Genomic DNA, 21243 nt, shown 5'->3' with positions numbered 1-21243 from the left:
GGTGGTGGTGTCGTCGGGCTACCTTTTTTTTTTTTTTTTGCCGGTAAGGGCATCTCCAGCGGCGCGACGCATTTTAGCGTCCGCGCGCGTCCGTTTGCATCGGCCCTTTTGGTCGAAAACGACCGCGCGTCCGTTTGCGTCGTGGGTGGCTCCAGCGGCACGACGCATTTTTTTTAGGACGAACCATTTTTTTGAACTGAAACATAATTTACAAAAACTGAAACATAACTTACATACTTGAAAACATAAAAAAAAAAACCTAAAACGCCTACTGGTCGCTGTCGTGGCCGTGCTGCTCCTCGTCGCTGTCGAGCACGATGACCTCCGGTATGTCCCACGGCCGCTGCCATCCGGGGAGCGTACGCCGGGCGCGATCGCGGTGCTCGAGGTTGAGGAGGTTGCGGCCGAGGCGGCGGTGGAGGCGCCCGTGGCCGCGGCCGTGGCGGCGGATGAGGAGCCCGGCCATAAGGCCGTGGCGGCGGTGGGGAGGCACCCAAGGCCGTGGCGGCGGTGGAGGAGGCGCCCAAGGCCGTGGCGGCGGTGGAGGAGGCGCCGCCGAGTCCCGGGAGCGCTGTCGAAGGGCTTCATCCGCGGACGAGGCCCGGCGGCATGACGAGCGGTGGCGTAGCGGGGCAACGGCGGCCGCACGAGCGCGTCGTACTCGGAGACGAGGAGGCCGAGCTTGGCCATCTCGTCGTCTCTGTCATGTTGTCGGGGAACTCGAGTTCCGGCCCTCCGCCATGGCTCGCCGCCATTCGTGGAAGACGAGGCCGACGTAGTCCTCGGCCGTCGTCCTTCACCTCCTCGCTATGGTACGCGAGCGCCTCGATGTAGTCGTCGTCGTCGTCGTACACGGCGTAGGCTTCGTCGTCGTCGTCCTCGTCCTCGCGGTCGTTGTGCTGCGGTTGCTCACGTCGCGTCGGCGCCTGCTGACGACGAGCCGGCGGTGCATGGCCGAAGGGATAATCCTTGTCGCCCATGAAGCGAGCCCTTCGTCTGCTGTCCGTCTCTGTGGACAGGTACGTACGCCAACTCTCCGAGTCGATGGCGTACGCCGGATCGGCGCGGAGGTCCGCCGGCAGATATCGCCTCCGCGCCGGGATCTCCTTGGTCCGCTCGGGCTCGCGCGCAGTGCACCGGAGGGATGGGCACCCGGCGGCAGCCGAGCCGCCAGCCGCCGAGCGGCCGCACGCCGGACCAGGCGTCGCACGGCACCCATTTGCCGTGCATGAGCCTCCCCACCGTGACGGGGAGCGCCACCTTCTTGCTGCCGCTGCCGGAGGCCTCGAAGTCGTTCTTCTTCCCCGTGGCGCAGCGGCGGTTGTGGTGCGAGTGGAGCTGTGGGCGAAGGAGCAACGCGGCCGCTGGACTTTTAAGGGCGGCCGCGCACGGGATACGATGCCATTGAAGGCGACGCGAAGCCCAGCCGCCGCCCGCCGATGCACGCGCGAACGAGAAGCTGCGGCATTCATGGTGAAGGCTGCGGCGCAGACGCGGAAGCGCTGACCGCGGAAGCGATGGCCGCGGAAGCGATGCCCTCCATGCGAGGCTCGCTGCCAGGCGGGCCCGGTGGAGACCGCAGCGGACACTTTGCGCGTCCGCGCAGCATCCGCCGAGACGCAAACCTGGCGCATATTTGGGCCAGGTTTGCGTCTCCGCGGACGGCCCGGTCACTTTGCGTCGTGCCGCTGGAGAGGGTGCCAGACGCATTTACGACCAAAGCAGCGACCGTTTGCGTCGCGCCGCTGGAGATGCCCTAAAGTTAGGAGCGGTCGTTTGATGCCGCAGGGTACTCGTCTTTTTTATCTTTTTGAAATGTTAAAAAGAATGGCTGCCATTGCTTTCGATGTGATTCACTCCGTTCGAAAGATTCACTCGATTCAATATGTGCTTTCGTGTATGGAATAAATTCCGCACTAATCTAAGTATCATATCGTTTTAAAAAAAATTTGAACTGCTATGCCTGGACTCTGGACTGATCCAGAATTTATTGTGTGGCTTTACCACAATTACAAACTAAGAGGTGTACATTACATCATAGGACTTGAGCAAAGCAAAATATACAACGAACTAAAGACATGTATGTCTTTCTTCACCTTATTTATTCAGCAACATATACCTATACTATGTCACCAGTCGACCAGTGAACACTTGGTGGCTTAATTTGTATCTTAACCCGATTTGTAGCCACCTTTTCTAGCCAATTATGACACTTGGCTCAATGCATCGCCGTCTTTTGGACCAAGCTCGCCCAACTAACAGCCACAAACACGTACACTTTATCATATACCTTGTCGAAGAGGCGGAAATAAGCAATCCTCCATGCTTTCTTGAATAAGATGGTGCAGAATACCACCCAAAGACCAACAATGTATCCTACTGCAAGTCCAATGTAGAAGAACATTGCATCTCCACTTGTCTGTTGGACATGATGATCTGGTGCACTGTTGTGTGAGCAGTTATTGGGAAGAGGATGTCCACAAAGAGCGTTATTGCCATAGTACATAGATGGGTATTCTTCATAGAGGGTGTCAAGTTGACCCCCGGATGGTATTGTTCCGCTGAGGTCGTTGTAAGACAAGTCCAAGTAGCTTAAGTATGACAAATTTGATAAACCTTGTGGGATTTCTCCATAGAACCTGTTCCTTGAGAGGTCAAGTGACTCCATCGACTGCATGGCGCCAATCTTGTTTGACAGTTTTCCACTCAGGTTGTTCCGTGACAAATTAAGACCTAAAATTCCATCAAGAGTAACCAATTCTTCTGGAATTCCACCGGTGATACGTCTCCAACGTATCGATAATTTCTTGTGTTCCATGCCACATTATTGATGTTATCTACATGTTATATGCACACTTTATGTCATATTCGTGCATTTTCTGGAACTAACCTATTAACAAGATGCCGAAGTGCCGGTTCTCGTTTTCTGCTGTTTTTGGTTCCGAGAAAGGCTGTTCGGGCAATATTCTCGGAATTGGACGAAATCAACGCCAAACCTCCTATTTTCCCCGGAAGGCTCCGAACACCGAAGAAGAGTCGGAGAGGAGCCGGGGGGCCCCACACCATAGGGCCGCGCGGGCCGAGTCCGGCCGCGCCGGCCTAGGGTGAGGCCGCCTGTCGGCCCTCTCGCGCCGCCTCTTCGCCTATATAACCCCTTTCGACCTAAAAACGCGGTACCAATTGACGAAACCCACGAAACCTTCCGCGAGCCGCCGCCATCGCGAAGCCAAGATCCGGGGACAGGATCTCGTTCCGGCACGGCTGCCGGAGCGGGGAAGTGCCCCGGAAGGCTTCTCCATCGACACCGCTGCCATCTCCACCGCCATCTTCATCACCGCTGCTTGCTCCCATGAGGAGGGAGTAGTTCTCCATCGAGGCTCGGGGCTGTACCGGTAGCTATGTGGTTCATCTCTCTCCTATGTAGTTCAATACAATAATCTCATGAGCTGCCTTACATGATTGAGATTCATATGATGATGCTTGTAATCTAGATGTCATTATGCTAGTCAAGTGAGTTTTACTTATGTGATCTCCGGAGACTCCTAGTCCCACGTGTGTAAAGGTGACAAGTGTGTGCACCGTGTGGGTCTCTTAGGCCATATTTCACAGAATACTTACTCATTGAATGGCATAGTGAGGTGCTTATTTATATCTCTTTAAGATTGCGGCATGTTGTATCACAATTTATCCATGTGCTACTCTAGTGATTTGTTATTAAAGTAGTTCTATTCCTCTCTGCATGTGTGCAAAGGTGACGATGCGTGCACCGTGTTAGTACTTGGTTTGTGCTATGATCATGATCTCTTGTAGATTATGGAGTTAACTATTGCTATGATATATTGATGTGATCTATTCCTCCTACATATGCATGAAGGTGACAGGTGTGCATGCTATGCTAGTACTTGGTTTAGTAGCGTTGATCTATCTTACACTAAAGGTTACTTAAACATGAGCATTATTGTGGAGCTTGTTAACTCCGGCATTGAGGGTTCGTGTAATCCTACGCAATGTGTTCATCATCCAACAAAAGTGTAGAGTATGCATTTATACTGTTACGTTATGTGATCGATGTTGAGAGTGTCCACTAGTGAAAGTGTAATCCCTAGGCCTTGTTCCTAAATACCGCTGAGTTACTACTGCTTGTTTCTTGTTTCTATCGCGTTACTCATCGTTGCAATACCACCACCATCAACTACACGCCAAGCACTTTTCTCGGCACCGTTGCTACTTTGCTCATACTTATTTATACCACCTGTATTTCACTATCTCTTCGCCGAACTAGTGCACCTATTAGGTGTGTTGGGGACACAAGAGACTTCTTGCTTTGTGGTTGCGGGGTTGCATGAGAGGGATATCTTTGACCTCTTCCTCCCCGAGTTCGATAAACCTTGGGTATCCACTTAAGGGAAACTTGTCGCTGTTCTACAAACCTCCGCTCTTGGAGGCCCAACACCGTCTACAGGAAAGGAGGGGGAACGTAGACATCAAGCACTTTTCCGGGCGCCGTTGCCGGGGAGGAAAGGTAAAAGGCACTCATACTTCGGTTCCGGGTAAAGTACTTTTCCGGCGCCGTTGTGTGTGTGCTCAAAGCTATTTCCTTTAGATCCTGCAATTGCATCTTGTTGTTTCTTGTTTACACTAGTTTGGCATAATGTACAAGAGTGAGCTTCTTATTCTATTTCCCGATTTAAAACATGGATTGTTTGATGCGAAAATTAAAAAACCTATGAAATCTTCTTTGCATGCTTGGTAGTAATATTAGTATGAACGCTTTGAACACCATTGTTGATAATAATGTAGAAAGTTCTAAGCTTGGGGAAGTCTGGTTTTCATGATCTTTTTAGTCCCCCAAGCATTGAGGAGAAAATTTACTTTGATGATTCTTTACCTCCTATTTATGATGATTATAATGATAGTGGTCTTTTGGTGCCACCTACTATGGAGAGTGAATTTAATTATGATATGCCTCCTATATTTGATGATGAGAATAATAATGATAGCTACTTTGTTGAATTTGCTCCCACTACAACTAATAAAATTGATTATGCTTATGTGGAGAGTAATAATTTTATGCATGAGACTCATGATAAGAATGTTTCATGTGATAGTTATATTGTTGAGTTTGCTCATGTTGCTACTGAAAGTTATTATGAGAGAGGAAAATATGGTTGTAGAAATTTTCATGTTACTAAAATGCCTCTCTATGTGCTGAAATTTTTGATGCTACACTTGTTTTATCTTCCTATGCTTGTTACTTTGCTCCTCATGAACTTGTTTATTTACAAGATTCCTATGCATAGGAAGCATGTTAGACTTAAATGTGTTTTGAATTTGCCTCTTGATGCTCTCTTTTGCTTCACATACTATCTTTTGCGAGTGCATCATTAAAACTGCTGAGCTCATCTTAATGGCTATAAAGAAAAGAACTTCTTTGGAGATAACCCATGTGTTATTTTGCTACAGTACTTTGTTTTATATTTGTGTCTTGGAAGTTGTTTACTACTGTAGCAACCTCTCCTTATCTTAGTTTTGAGTTTTGTTGTGCCAAGTTAAGCCGTTGATAGAAAAGTAAGTACTAGATTTGGATTACTGCGCAGTTCCAGATTTCTTTGCTGTCACGAATCTGAGCCCACTGCCCTGCAGGAAGCTCAGAAAATTATGCCAATTTACGAGCATGATCCTCAGATATGTACGCAACTTTCATTCAATTTGAGCATTTTCGTTTGAGCAGGTCTGGTGACCTAATAAAATCCATCTTTACGGACTGTTCTGTTTTGACAGATTCTGCCTTTTATTTCGCATTGCCTCTTTTGCTATGTTGGATGAATTTCTTTGATCCATTGATGTCCAGTAGCTTTATGCAATGTCCAGAAGTGTTAAGAATGATTGTGTCACCTCTGAACATGTTAATTTTTATTGTCCACTAACCCTCTAATGAGTTGTTTCGAGTTTGGTGTGGAGGAAGTTTTCAAGGGTCAAGAGAGGAGGATGATATACTATGATCAAGGAGAGTGAAAGCTCTAAGCTTGGGGATGCACCCGGTGGTTCACCCCTGCATATATCAAGAAGACTCAAGCGTCTAAGCTTGGGGATGCCCAAGGCATCCCCTTCTTCATCGACAACATTATCGGGTTCCTCCCCGAAACTATATTTTTATTCGGCCACATCTTATGTGCTTTTTCTTGGAGCGTCTGTTTGTTTGCTTTTGTTTTTGTTTTTGTTTGAATAAATTGGATTACATCATGCTTGTGTGGGAGAGAGACACGCTCCGCTGGTTCATATGAACACATGTGTTCTTAGCTCATAATATTCATGGCGAAGTTTCCTCTTCGTTAAATTGTTATATGGTTGGAATTGGAAAATGATACATGTAGTAATTGCTATAATGTCTTGGGTAATGTGATACTTGGCAATTGTTGTGCTCATGTTTAAGCTCTTGCATCATATGCTTTGCACCCATTAATGAAGAAATACATAGAGCATGCTAAAATTTGGTTTGCATATTTGGTTTCTCTAAGGTCTAGATAATTTCTAGTATTGAGTTTGAACAACAAGGAAGACGGTGTAGAGTCTTATAATGTTTACAATATGTCTTTTATGTGAGTTTTGTCTGTATCGTTCATCCTTGTGTTTGTTTCAAATAACCTTGCTAGCCTAAACCTTGTATCGAGAGGGAATACTTCTCATGCATCCAAATACTTGAGCCAACATTATGCCATTTGTGTCCACCATACCTACCTACTACATGGTATTTCTCCGCCATTCCAAAGTAAATTGCTTGAGTGCTACCTTTAAATAATTCAAAATTTATTACCTCTGATTTGTGTCAATGTTTTATAGCTCATGAGGAAGTATGTGGTGTTTATCTTTCAATCTTGTTGGGCAACTTTCACCAATGGACTAGTGGCTTCATCCGCTTATCCAATAATTTTGCAAAAAGAGCTGGCAATGGGATTCCCAGGTCCCAAATTAACAAACTAAAAATAGACACTCCTCCATGGTATGTGATTGTTGGACGGCACCCGAAGGATTCGGTTAGCCATGGCTTGTGTAAGCAAAGGTTGGGAGGAGTGTCATCATAATAAAACTAAAATAAAAAGGCACTCCTTCATGGTATGAGATTGTTGGCAGTGCACCCGAGGATTCGGTTAGCCATGGTTTGTGAAAGAAAGGTTGGAAGGAGTGCCATCCAAAAATAAAATAAAATGGGAGCCGCTCTTTGAAGGTTTGTCCGGCAAGGGGTTAGAGTACCCGCTACCATTCGTTGACAACAACATACACCTCTCAAAACTTTACTTTTATGCTCTCTTTATGTTTTCAAAATAAAAGCTCTAGCACAAATATAGCAATCGATGCTTTTCCTCTATGAGGACCATTCTTTTACTTTCAATGATTGAGTCAGTTCACCTATCTCTCTCCACCTCAAGAAGCAAACATTTGTGTGAACTGTGCATTGATTCTTACATACTTGCTTATTGCATTTGTTATATTGCTCTGCATTGACAACTATCCATGAGATATACATGTTACAAGTTGAAAGCAACCGCTGAAACTTAATCTTCCATTGTGTTGCTTCAATGTCTCTACTATGAATTTATTGCTTTATGAGTAACTCTTATGCAAGACTTATTGATGCTTGTCTCGAAAGTACTCTTCATGAAAAGTTTTTGCTTTATGATTCAGTTGTTTACCCATGTCATATACATTGTTTTGATCGCTGCATTCACTACATATGCTTTACAAATAGTATGATCAAGTTTATGATGGCATGTCACTCCAGAAATTATCTTTGTTATCGTTTTACCTGCTCGGGACGAGCAGTAACTAAGCTTGGGGATGCCGATACGTCTCCAACGTATCGATAATTTCTTGTGTTCCATGCCACATTATTGATGTTATCTACATGTTATATGCACACTTTATGTCATATTCGTGCATTTTCCGGAACTAACCTATTAACAAGATGCCGAAGTGCCGGTTCTCGTTTTCTGCCGTTTTTGGTTCCGGAAAGGCTGTTCGGGCAATATTCTCGGAATTGGACGAAATCAACGCCAAACCTCCTATTTTCCCCGGAAGGCTCCGAACACCGAAGAAGAGTCGGAGAGGAGCCGGGGGGCCCCACACCATAGGGCCGCGCGGGCCGAGTCCGGCCGCGCCGGCCTAGGGTGAGGCCGCCCGTCGGCCCTCCCGCGCCGCCTCTTCGCCTATATAACCCCTTTCGACCTAAAACGCAGTACCAATTGACGAAACCCACGTAAACCTTCCGGAGCCGCCGCCATCGCGAAGCCAAGATCCGGGGACAGGATCTGCGTTCCGGCACGCCGCCGGAGCGGGAAGTGCCCCGGAAGGCTTCTCCATCGACACCGCCGCCATCTCCACCGCCATCTTCATCACCGCTCGTTGCTCCCATGAGGAGGGAGTAGTTCTCCATCGAGGCTCGGGGCTGTACCGGTAGCTATGTGGTTCATCTCTCTCCTATGTAGTTCAATACAATAATCTCATGAGCTGCCTTACATGATTGAGATTCATATGATGATGCTTGTAATCTAGATGTCATTATGCTAGTCAAGTGAGTTTTACTTATGTGATCTCCCGGAGACTCCTAGTCCCACGTGTGTAAAGGTGACGAGTGTGTGCACCGTGTGGGTCTCTTAGGCCATATTTCACGTAATACTTACTCATTGAATGGCATAGTGAGGTGCTTATTTATATCTCTTTAAGATTGCAGCATGTTGTATCACAATTTATCCATGTGCTACTCTAGTGATTTGTTATTAAAGTAGTTCTATTCCTCCTCGCATGTGTGCAAAGGTGACGAGTGCGTGCACCGTGTTAGTACTTGGTTTGTGCTATGATCATGATCTCTTGTAGATTATGGAGTTAACTATTGCTATGATATATTGATGTGATCTATTCCTCCTACATATGCATGAAGGTGACGAGTGTGCATGCTATGCTAGTACTTGGTTTAGTAGCGTTGATCTATCTTACACTAAAGGTTACTTAAACATGAGCATTATTGTGGAGCTTGTTAACTCCGGCATTGAGGGTTCGTGTAATCCTACGCAATGTGTTCATCATCCAACAAAAGTGTAGAGTATGCATTTATCCGTTCTGTTATGTGATCGATGTTGAGAGTGTCCACTAGTGAAAGTGTAATCCCTAGGCCTTGTTCCTAAATACTGCTTGAGTTACTACTGCTTGTTTACTCGTTTTATCGCGTTACTATCGTCGCAATACCACCACCATCAACTACACGCCAAGCACTTTTCCGGCACCGTTGCTACTCGCTCATACTTATTTATACCACTCGTATTTCACTATCTCTTCGCCGAACTAGTGCACCTATTAGGTGTGTTGGGGACACAAGAGACTTCTTGCTTTGTGGTTGCGGGGTTGCATGAGAGGGATATCTTTGACCTCTTCCTCCCTGAGTTCGATAAACCTTGGGTATCCACTTAAGGGAAACTTGCTGCTGTTCTACAAACCTCTGCTCTTGGAGGCCCAACACTGTCTACAGGAAAGGAGGGGGAACGTAGACATCAACCGGTTAAGAAATTTGATGATATATCGATGATCACCATGTCGAAAATCCTAGTGTCCTGGTAATTGAGTTCTTGCCCCTTTGTGAACACTGACATATTCAGAGTGTTAGAGGAGAATGAAGTGGGACTATTCCCCATCTGCATACCCGTTAAACTTGACAAATTTTGGGGTATGGCACCAGACATACTATTGCTTGCTAGATTCAGATGAACAAGTCTTGTAATATTGGTAACAGTTGCCGGAATACTATGATAAAACATGTTGTGGCCGAGTCGCAGTACCTCTAGGTTGACCAATTCTCCAATCCACAAAGGCAATCTTCCAGAGAAATTGTTCCATGATATATCAAGGATGGATATACCGCTGAAGTTTTGCACAAATGATGGGAACATTCCAGTGAACCTGTTGTTACTCAAAAGTAGAACCCATGGATCTATTGGCTGAAAACATGGAGGAAATTCCCCCTCAAGATGGTTGTTGCTGAGGTCTAAGATCATGCCTTGGCCTTGCAATCCACAAATAGATTCTGGAACATGGCCAGTGAGAAGATTGGAGTAGAGTTTCAGCTCTTGTATGTATAGAGCTCCAAAATTTGATGGAAACCCTGATAAAGAATTTCTGGACAGATCCAATATAATCAGTCCTACCGGTAACTGTGGTATTTGACCAGTTAACTGGTTTGAATCCAAATAAAGTCTTCTTAATGATGTCATAGCCTTCATGTTTGTTGGTAAACTACCATTGATTCCATTCTCAGAAACTATCATTTTTCTTACATTTGCAAATGATGTAGAAAACCAGTCTGGAAGCTTGTCAGCTATACTCGCCCTTGAGATATCAAGGTAAGAGATATTCACCTGCCATTTCAGCCATGCAGGAAACTGAGGACCCATCTGGCATGAAGCAAAAGATGCTCCTGTCAGACTAAATGGTGGTCGCCACTCGGGATCCACCATAACCTTCAAAGAGTTATCGTCTAAGTATATTTTATCTAAGCTGGTAAGATTGGCAAAATGTTCTTCTGTGACCACACCTCCAATGTTATTTCCACTCAAGTCCATGTAAGCCAAATTATTCAACATGCCGATCTCAGAAGGAATAGTTCCAGTGAGCTGGTTTTTTTGTGTTTGAGAAGAAGCGAACTGGTTATTAGAGAGGTCCCGGTAAGCCAGCTTATTTGACCCCCCGAACGCATGAAAAGTACTAAGTCCAAGGAGCTCGATTCCATGAGGGGAACCATTGGACAGGTCCGGGTGAGCCAACTTATTCAACATACCGATCTCGGAAGGAATATGGCCCGTGAGCTGGTTGTTGGACATGTCAAGGCTTACAATATTGACGAATTCCCCTATCGAGTCTTGGGAGGCCTCGACATAATTGTTCTTCAACCCTAGTTCTGTCAACTTGTTGGGTGAACACCGTGGTAACATCTCAAATATATTTCCATGCAGGAAATTGTCACTGAGGTCTAGGATTTCCAAATTGCAAAGATTTCTCATGCTTGGTATTGTGCCCATGCTACTTCTTGAATAGATAAGGACTTGTAGGTGTTTCAGCCCGCCTAGGGCACTTGGAGGTTGACCGTACAGGTCGGAGTCACCAACGTTGAGGCGCCTAAGGCTTGTTATGTTCCAAAACCAGCAAGATGCACTAGGTTGGACAAAATAGTTTTCTGAGAGGTCGAGGTCTTCAAGGTTTGTGAGGTTATAGTGTGGAAGCGACTGGTTAGCGCTTTGAAGTGAGCACTGAGAGAGGCACAAGGCCGTCAAGGAAGGAAGAGTGTTCACCACGCGGGCCCAATCAGTAGCCAAGCTGAGGTTTACGTTCTGCATGTTGAGGTACCGTAACATAGGCAGACGAGTTAACCATGAGATATCCGTGGAGGAGAGTTGTGCTCCAAGTGACAAGAACACATGATCGCTTTGTGAAAGGTCAAGAGATTGCAACCTTGAGAGGTTGCCAAGATGAGGCGGCACCCTGCCGATAAACGGGATGCAGGAGAGGTTAAGATATCTCAGCTTCTTGAAAGACCCTAGAAACTCCGGGACATGACCGGTGGGCCCCTGGAGCTCCTGCACGCTGAGGTCTAGGTGCACCAGGTGCCGCAGGGAGAGCAGGGAAGGACTTATCTGGCCCACCAGAGCAGTTTCCCAGTCGTCGATGAAGAAGGTGTTGTTGGCATGCACGTTGCGGAGATGAAGCTCGCGGACGTGGCCGGTGCGCCTGCTGCACCGGATGCCTCTCCAGCGGCAGCAATCCTGCTCGCCATCTCGCCGCCACGAGGCGAGCTGGCCGGTCGGGTCGCTGGTGATTCCTCCCTTGAACTCCAGCAGCGCCTCCTGCTCGTGTGACACGCAACGGGCGGCGCTGGTGTTGGTGGCGGTGGCGGCGGCATGGGTGAACGAGGAAAATGTAACTGCAGCTGCTGCCACGCAGAAGAGGACCCAGAGCTTGGTAGCGGGATGCATTGGTGGGTATATGCGCAGAGTGCACGTAGGGGTGTAGTGTGCACGGCGGCAAGTACACGGGGCATCCTTCATTTATACGGGGGCTAGTAAACGGTTTGGCCACTTCGTCTACAGTGTAGTTGATCGGAGTGTCGATCTGCGCGGCACAGTTGTTCGGCTGGAGTGCATGCCGTGCGGCTGGCGGCGGTCCATGCACGCATAACCGGACGGACAGGACACCTGAGTCCTGTAGAAAATACAGTAATAACCGACAAGCTAGGGCGTTGATCTTTAGTCCTTGATGAATTGCAATCTGAAATAGCGAGGAAGGCCAGTAATAAAATCGAGCACACGAAGTATAGGAACGAGGTCTACACGGCTCACATGCACCAGAGAGCTTTACGCTACACTAGTTTGGCTGGCTGGAGTTCATGCATGCCGTAATTTCTACTCCGATTGATGTTAGGCCGGGCAACTTCTTGACTTGATCCGCGTCATGACCGTGACGTCACCGTACCCAACGGATGCATGAACTTCTTGAATCGATCATCAGTGTGCAAGTGTCCAAGATGGTTTGCCAGATTTTCGAGCAAGAGAGGGCTAAAAGGAAGATGAGCTAATCAGCGCAGAAAATAAAATAACTGCGCAACAAAAAAATTCACGCCCGGTGGGACTCGAACCCACAATCGCCTGATTAGAAGTCAGACGCCTTATCCATTAGGCCACGGGCGCTCTCGTGCCAAAGAACCTACGGCTATCTATTTATTGGCAATTCACTCAACGCAACAAATCCTTGTTTATCCTAGCATTAAATATAGCTAGGGGCTGCCAATCTGATTTGGATACAAGAACACATATATTGAAAAGCTCTGCTCGCCTCAAAGGAATAATAGATGGAAGAGGATGATCATGCACTTCGGTTTTGATATATCAACTACTCGACTACTCGTAGTTAAATGCGTGAGTTGCCACATGACAAAAAAAAAAGGATTAATAATTCACAAGGTATACGTTACATGTGCCTTAACGCACTCAGTATCATCTTACTCAGACTTTTAATTCTCAATACAATTTTATATTTTTGAATAGGACCGTGAGAGTTGTCTTTTGTGTGTGTGTGTGTGTGTGTGTGTGTGTGTGTGTGAAAGAATAACATTATTCTACACCGTGAGAGTCGTCGGTGTAGAATAAAGTTATGCCGTATAATCTAAGACAACAGTTTTAGAATGATGGTTTTATCAAGATCAGAGAACATGAATCCAACAGTAATTTGCCTTCTATGTAGTTGTTAAGCTAACAAAGGTACCGTTTGCTAATTTAACATATCACGCCTCAATATTTGGTATGAATCCAACCTCTCACCTATCAATTTCAGTCCCTGATTCCTTCACTAATGAAAAAACACCAGACTTAAACAAATCACCGGACCCTTTGCAAGACCCATCATGATAGGAGCACTTCAGTCGGGGCATAATATTCGGAGTTATTTATTTTCTACATCTTGAGAATATACACAAGCAATCCAAGCTATATATCTTATCAGAAGTTCTCCACTAATCAATATACAAGGATTAGTGAAAACTAAATATTGCAATTGGGGATAGGTAAAAAAGGTACCATGTTGTTGTAATGAGTGGTAGGTTGAGTTGGTGATAAAGGGGATCCCAACAGATCTTCCTAGGGTGTTGCCCGATCTTTCACAGCGAGAACCCGGGTAGTAGATACTCCCAACAACACGATGAACGCAGTTTGGAGAAGAGGGACGAATCCAGCAATCAACGGATCGATGAACGATACGCCTCAAACCTGAGCTAGATAATCCTTGATGAACACAAGAACCTTCATAGCGGATATATTACGAACTAGATAAATAGCAACGCCGTACCCCCGGAGGGATGATACACATGATCACACGTAATAGTTTTTAACCTAAACTCTGTCTAACCCTAAAACCTAGCCGCACCCACCCTTATATGAGGGGGTGCCCGGCTAGCCCCTAGTGGGCCTCTCTACCTTGGTTTGGACAGGCCCAAACCAAACTGACTCAACTTAATAAAATCCCTAATTGGCCCACATATGATCATAGATATAAAATACGATAAATAAGATAACTAGCTAGGCGGAGTCCTGAAAATGGGCTTCACCTCGGCCTTCATGCCCGTATCAGTTGGTGATGGTAGATTTCACAGAATTTAGGTTTATTTGGGAATCTAGAATTTAACTTTGGTGTTCAAATATGAACCAACATAAAACATATAAAGGCGAAAAATGGTGCATGAAACACGGTAACATGAATAAAAGTTTGATATTGGGCCTTCTTGCCCTCATTTGTTTGGTCCATACCGTCCGGTTGATGGGGAATTGAATGGAGTAGGACTATCGTTTGATGCTTGATGGGATACTTAGGGTACATGGGAACCACCAACATTTTTTGGATTTTCACCATTTTGATGTTTGAGCTTAGTTTGGACAGGAAAACATAATGTGTACGGGTAAAACAGAACACATGTGATAGATATATCTACTATGTACACTACTTCCTCTGTCCACAACAATTGAAAGTTCTATGTTTGTCCTAAGTATAACATCTTTATATATAGTTGACTAGAACTATAAGAAGATGTCTCAATATCTACAACGTCATAACTATATAAAATGAAATTATGTTGTACACTGAACCTATAATATAATTAAATTGTTTTGGTACATGTTGATGTATTTTTCTACAAATTTCGTCATACTTAAGATATTTTGAGTAATTTCAATTATTTTTGGAACGGAGGGAATATATATCTGAAAAAACGGCACCAATTGCATGTGTACATTGTCACTCTAAACAAGAAACTGAAGGCAATGAAAGCAATAAAACTCCAAGAGAAGAATTTAAAGCAGAACCGTGGTATGCTACTACATCAATTGGGTCATAAAAACATTGCTAAAAAGATGTTGTTTAGTCCGGACGAACTAGAGAAGGCGACAAATAGTTTTAATGATAGACACACAAAATAGGTAGAGGTGGTCATGAGAATAGTCTCTATAAAGAAGTCAAATTAACAAGTACCACTATGAAGAAATCAAAAGTTACCGTACAAAGTGAGATCGATGATTTCGTAAATGAAGTAGACATTCTCTCTACCATAAACCATCGTAATGTTGTCATATTATTGGGTTGCTTCCTCGAGACTGTAGTTTCTTTCATGAACCACCATGGATTCATCCCTGATTATAGAGGATATTCAACTAATAGTTTTCGATGTGTGGGTGTGTGGGTGTGGGTGTGTGTGTGTGTGGGGGGGGGGGGGGGCTCCCCTACCCTTGTTATGCATCTCAACCCCCCACCCTCTATGGCACTATATGCATCTCAAAATTCTAATTTTTAAAACTCTTCATAATTCTCTTGTCCACATGATAAATCCTAGAAGCATATTACAATCAACTTGAAGTGATTGCATGCGAGTGAACTATTGGTTAATCAGGAAGGTGGCATCAGGGTTCAGGGTTAGTTCTACCATGAAGAATGCTTTGTTTGTTTTGTAGGAACCACCTAGATTTCTACAGGTGGTGCAATAGTAGGGTTAGTTATCCTCTTAAATGATAATTTCGTAATATTATGCCTACAAATCAAAAAAAAAATCTTTTGTCGCACGTGATCCTAGAATTTTTAATTATATACGCCAAGCTTAACTTGGACATTTGCACTACTTCATTTTTAGAGTAGATCTACCTACTACAGTTGCTTGTTTCATATAGAAAAATACAATACGGAAGGATGAAGGTAACATTTGCAATCATTAATGAATACACCATGTGCCATGTGGGAGCATAAAACAAGCCATGAAAGTAGGGTGGGGATTCAGACCGCTACACAAGGTGATCATCAACTAGGAGTACAAGTCAAGTAATGTACATACTCGAAATACCCGGATTAGAATATGACTCTAGTTTTCGATATTAGTTGAGAGATACATGATGATTGGCATATTTACTTTACGTGTTATGTTATATCATTCTACTAATTAAGCTAAATATCATTGTGGTTGGACTTTTCTACAACTCTGTTTATATACGCTTGTTTGAGACAATGAGAATAAGTTAGTCCATGTCAAATCACATGCCCTCAAATAGTACATTATAACGGTGCATTTTAGAGAAGAACTAAAATATCTCGTATCAAATTTACTAATATGATATAATATTAAAAAAAATAAAACATAGTTTAGTGGTAATAAGAGCATCTCCTGCAGATCTCGTATACCAAGCCTCTATCCCTAAAAACAGTTACCACCAACTATATACAAATGACCAAAAGGTAAGTGTAATGTTTAAATTACATTAATTTTGGGTTTCGATTTTATGACAAAACTTAATTCAGAACTTACTAAAAGGGTTGCGTAAGGTGGCCTTGTGGCACTGACCCGATTGGTGGTGTTTTGTGACTGCCACTCAAGAGAGAGGGGAAAACGAAGAGGGGAGGCAAGGGTTGGGGGAGCAGACACGGGCCCACCTATCGATGTAATGCGTAGAAAAATAGGGAGCGAAGATACTGAAAAATTCTCTGACATTTCTCTCATTTCCTCTCCTAAAAGTATTTTAGGGACTTCAAAATTTATGGGTCGAGATAGCTTGGACACGAAGAAGGCAGGGGACGGGAAGTCGTCAACCTCGTCTCCTTATCCTCCTCCCTACGCCGCCTCTATAAATACCCACCCGCATTCCCCCGTTTCCCAGATTGCCCCTCACCTCCCAGCCGAGAGCACACGCTGCGGAAAAACCCTCGAGCGGAGCAGCCTCCAGATGCTTCCGGAAGTTTCCAGAGGAGGAGGGCGCGGGCTGGCGATGGCGGCGCCTCCCCGCGGCGAGCGCTGCGCCGTGTGCCGCGGCGCCGACATCTCCGTCCCCCACCAAGCCAACTGCTCCCACTGGTTCTGCGGTAATCGCCGCCACCTTTCCCCTCCCCTTCCCTTCCCTCCTCCGGCTGCTTGCTAGCTAGCCAGGCTCCTCCAGCCCACCTGCATTCGCGCCGCCGCCGCGCGCCGCTTGATTTGGTTCCTCGATCCCGCAATCTCGCGTCCGTACGTGCTTCGCCGCCAGCGTTTGGGGTTTGCGTTCGAGCTGGTTGGTTGGTTGCAGGCGTTTCGTGCGGCGATTCGTTGGATCGAGGGCCCCGAATCTCCGATCGGTTGGTTGCTCCGCTCGATGCGCGCGCCCGGCCGTCCGTTGCTTCTAGTGTGCCGATTTGAGATGGATTGGCTAGTCCGTGCTTTGCTCAATTGCTATTGCGAGGTGTGATTCGCTTCTGATGTGCCGATTAGAGATGGATTGCTTGGTTAGTGCTTGCGTAGCTGCTTTGGGGAAGTTTGATTTGGTTGGTGCGTGCTGTCCGTGACTCCGTGCTTGTGATCTGGTGAGGCTAAGGGTTTTGCCGTTCTCATCATGCTCTTAATTTCGTGTGTTGTAGTGGAAGTGTGGAACTACGTATGGAGCCTCATGACCATGTTAGACTACGGTACAAGCCTCGGGCACTAGTGCATTCGTGCAACTGCAATCTCTGCAATGTTTGAGGGCATTGATTGATCATGTTAACTGCATGCTAATAGTAATAGATCTGCCTGCTGCTTTAACGACCCTTCATAATGCCTAACTGCATGCCATTATTACAATTTATATAATTGTTTTGCTTGATTGTATCTGCTGTTAGATCTGGCATTCCACTGATCGCAAACACTGGTTGAAAATACCTGTAGGCTTTGTACTGTAGATGCCTTGTATAGATGTATCTCTGTAACTGTAATAATCCCTCATGCATCTAGTGCGCCACCCCGCCACCATTAGCGCACTCCTCCCTCCCCCCCCCCATGTATCCCTTCTCTGATCAATACAACATACATGTATCCATTCATTCTTCTGGACTCTTCATGAACAAAACTGAATCTCCGCTACAGAATGCTGAGATAACTTGTGTGCTTTTTTTTTGACAGATCTAACTTGTGTGCTTTGCGCTGATCGTTTGACTGTTCGCAAACATTTTGTTCCTCCTGTGCTCTTCATGAACAAAATTAAATATCCACTTCTGACTGCTTCCATAACTTGGCCATACCATTGTGTTTTGGGCTGATTGTTCGACTGACTGCAAACATTTTGCTGCTTCTGGACTCTTGATGAACACTGATGAGATAACTTGCCCACGCCATTGTGTTTTGTGCTACAAACATTTTGCTGCTCCTGGACTCTTTACGAACAAAATTAAATTAATCTCCATTCGTGTTAACGGGTCACATGGATACTTTTTCATGTTCAGGACATTGCATCGTGGGCGTCTGGCTACATGGATCCGTCCTTCGGCCATCTGATTGTCCTCTTTGCCGTCGACCCATAACTCTGCTTGTACCTTCTGAAGTTGCTTCCCTGCTGCGTGATGAACCAGAAATCACTCCTGTTGTGGAACGGATCGAGCAGTACAATGGGCGTTTCGCTGGTGCTCCTCACAGTGCGATTCAGGTAATCCTGCCATATCTTCTGAGGGCCACTGCAATCTGGGTTACACACTTCAGAAAGCTTAAATGCTCTTGGTTGCATCAGTACAGGATTTTGTTCTTGGCTTCTTTTGTCATGTGAGGTTTAGAGTGTCGACATACTTTGCAATGAAATGTTACTTTACCTCTGAAAATGTAACTAAACTTATAGAGTTGGACTGTTTTAGATTTGTTTGATGAACTCCTATTAAGTTGCAACATTAACTGCTCGAATGTGCTTAGAAATAAATCCAGTGAATGAGACTGAAATGCCTATTGGAGAGTACAACTAAACTGAGTTGATGATATACTGTAGTCACACCTAAGTAGCTGGGAAATATACATTACCAGAGACAATTCATAGTAAACTGGTTTTCGCAATATTCTCTGAGTTGAGAGATATGTTATGTTATGTTATGTTCATATATTCAAAATACTTAATTCACTATAACAACTACTGCTCTGTACAGCAGGAAAAATTCGCACCCCTCCATGTAGTCCAACTTTGAAGTACAAGTACATGCAAACCTCATCAAGTCGCCAAATTCATTATCGGACCTTAATGAGATGTTATATGCTGTAGAATAGCAAAGTCAAACAAGTAACAAGTTTGCTACTAGGGATGGTTGCTCTTGGCAATGGCTAGAAATAATCACTATCCGTGAATCCACATGATGTATGTGAATCGCAAGCCAAGTCAAGCACCAAAAGCATGCTCTTATTGTATAAGATTATGCTGTTCATTTGCTGGGTACCTGTTTTGTGCAGTGGTTGCTGGACCAGCCCTTTTACATCAGGAGGATGCTGACAGAATTCAGAGACGCACGCCGTGAACCTCCCCTGTTCTTCAAAATCCAAGTCGCGTTGGCAGTTAAGTCTATCCATGTTTCCATTCGTCTACTTCTGTTTTCTTCATTTATCATGTCATGTTGTTACTTTATTGGGCCTGTTACTTACTAGATAAGGACACTTGCACAGTGGACATCATAGTCTCGTGCTGCGGTACGCTATTTACTAGTTTAGGCATGATGTCAGTGTACCAGTAAATTCATATCAGTACTCACAAATCCCAGTTAGTTTACTTCCATCATATTCCGAGTCATTGCTTCTAGATTAGAAAGTGTACCAACCCAAAGTCGATTCTCAGGTTACTACACTGTGTAGAAGGAATTAGAGAGCTCATACGTTTCAAACTCCCATTTTCATAGCTCAAACTCATAAGTAAAATACTAAAATGTGAGATACTATGCATCATTGTTCTTTCTTGTGTTTTTTCGTAATTTCGTAAGTACAAGTTGGCCAACATTTTCCAATCTTTGCTGGCATGTGGCTTTATAATTTCACATTGCTGAAGTTCTGAATTTTGATTGACTCATATTGCTTCAATGGAAATTCTGTTTTGAGTAAATGGGGAACCAATTCCACAAATTTTCAAGAGAAATGTATGATTATAGTTGGAGAATTGTTTGTTGTATAGCTGAATTTCATTTCAATGATGCTAGGTTATTCCCATCGTGCTGTGATTTAGAGTTTACTTAAAGGAACTAGGAATGCTACCGTTGTTAGGCATGGGTGCTCGTGGCTAGGTGCATACCCAGACTTCATTTGTAAATGCCTGCAACTGGACCGTAAGTTTGTAACCCTACTGCTATGGAATAATGGAATGAAACCACTCCTTCATTGCAAAGAAAAAAAGAACAGAGGGACTTCTTTTAGGTTGCCAATTCTGCCATCTGTTGTAGGTCTGGACCATTGACCATATTAGATAGGAGAGCAAACTGATGTGAGTTTGTTAATTTTGCTGTACGAACCTTGTAGTAGTACTTGTTTAGTTTTGTCTACTGAGTTTACGGTTGGCAATGTTTCGGTCTATAAAGCAACCAATAGCTAGCAGCACAGCACTCACGATATACATTCTTCAAGCATACAGTCTTACATCATTCTGGTCACTTAGCATTTTCTATTCTTAAATCGGTCCTGCTGGATGGCCTGCAGGTAGCCCTTTCTCTGCTGTACCTGGTGAGCCCTATCGACCTTCTTCCTGAAGGTAAGACAAACAGTTGATTCAGTTACCTCAATCCTTCTGACAAACGATCTCCATCAATTCCAAGAGCCTCCATATGACTGTTGTTCTATTTCCAGCCGTCTTGGGGTATCGCGGTCTGCTGGATGACATCGTGGTGTTCATCGTCGCCTACGCCTACATCTCCGCTGCCTACCGTGCCGTCCTCGTTGCTCGACACGCTGCGTGAACTGGTTGGAATGCATGACGCAAGCAGTTACTGACTGATAGAGAACTGAAGTTCGTGAAACTGCACATCGTGGAGTACTAGATATTGGGCGATATATACAACTCGCTTTCGGTTGTAGTCTGGTTCTTGTAGATACTACGCTGCACTGTCTGACTCGTGTTACAGTGCTGGGTTAGTGAGATCCACGTGCCATGTTAGGTCAGCAGATTATGTGGGTACCTTATTTGCAGTATGTGTTCATTCTTCCTGAATGACTGTAACCTCAAGCCGTGCCGCCGAATTCCATCTCAGCTCAGCTGCGTTTGCATTGCATCCAGACGCAAATGTGTGCAATGAAATATTTCACGTTTTTGTCGTGCCTTGTTTTGCACCATTTTATTTCCCAGCTTCTCCGCACTACATCGTGGAGGCATTCAGGGTTCCACACTCGTCCACAGTAATTTCCTACACCAGTGGATTGTGACCACATTAGATCAACGCGCTTTT

The 21243-nt window shown here is 44.9% G+C and overlaps 1 protein-coding gene and 1 non-coding gene across 2 annotated transcripts; one reads left to right on the top strand and one right to left on the bottom strand.

Annotated features, from left to right (window-relative positions):
• Window positions 1-36: 36 nt before the first annotated feature.
• On the top strand, window positions 37-20757 carry LOC124663523 (E3 ubiquitin-protein ligase RNF170-like; the record flags this gene model as incomplete). The annotated part of the gene is made up of 5 exons (XM_047201214.1): window positions 37-43; window positions 18292-18491; window positions 19274-19390; window positions 20501-20552; window positions 20648-20757. Coding segments are annotated over 5 exons (486 nt in total), but the record flags the coding sequence as incomplete, so codon positions are not given.
• TRNAR-UCU lies at window positions 12653-12725 on the bottom strand. Its single transcript has one exon. It is a non-coding gene; the product is annotated as a tRNA-Arg (tRNA).
• Window positions 20758-21243: the final 486 nt, after the last annotated feature.

Source organism: Lolium rigidum, chromosome 6, assembly GCF_022539505.1.
Source record: "Lolium rigidum isolate FL_2022 chromosome 6, APGP_CSIRO_Lrig_0.1, whole genome shotgun sequence".
Lineage (NCBI taxonomy): Eukaryota > Viridiplantae > Streptophyta > Magnoliopsida > Poales > Poaceae > Lolium > Lolium rigidum.
The sequence above is the reverse complement of the archived record's forward strand: the minus strand, read 5'-3'. Positions and strand labels throughout refer to the sequence as shown.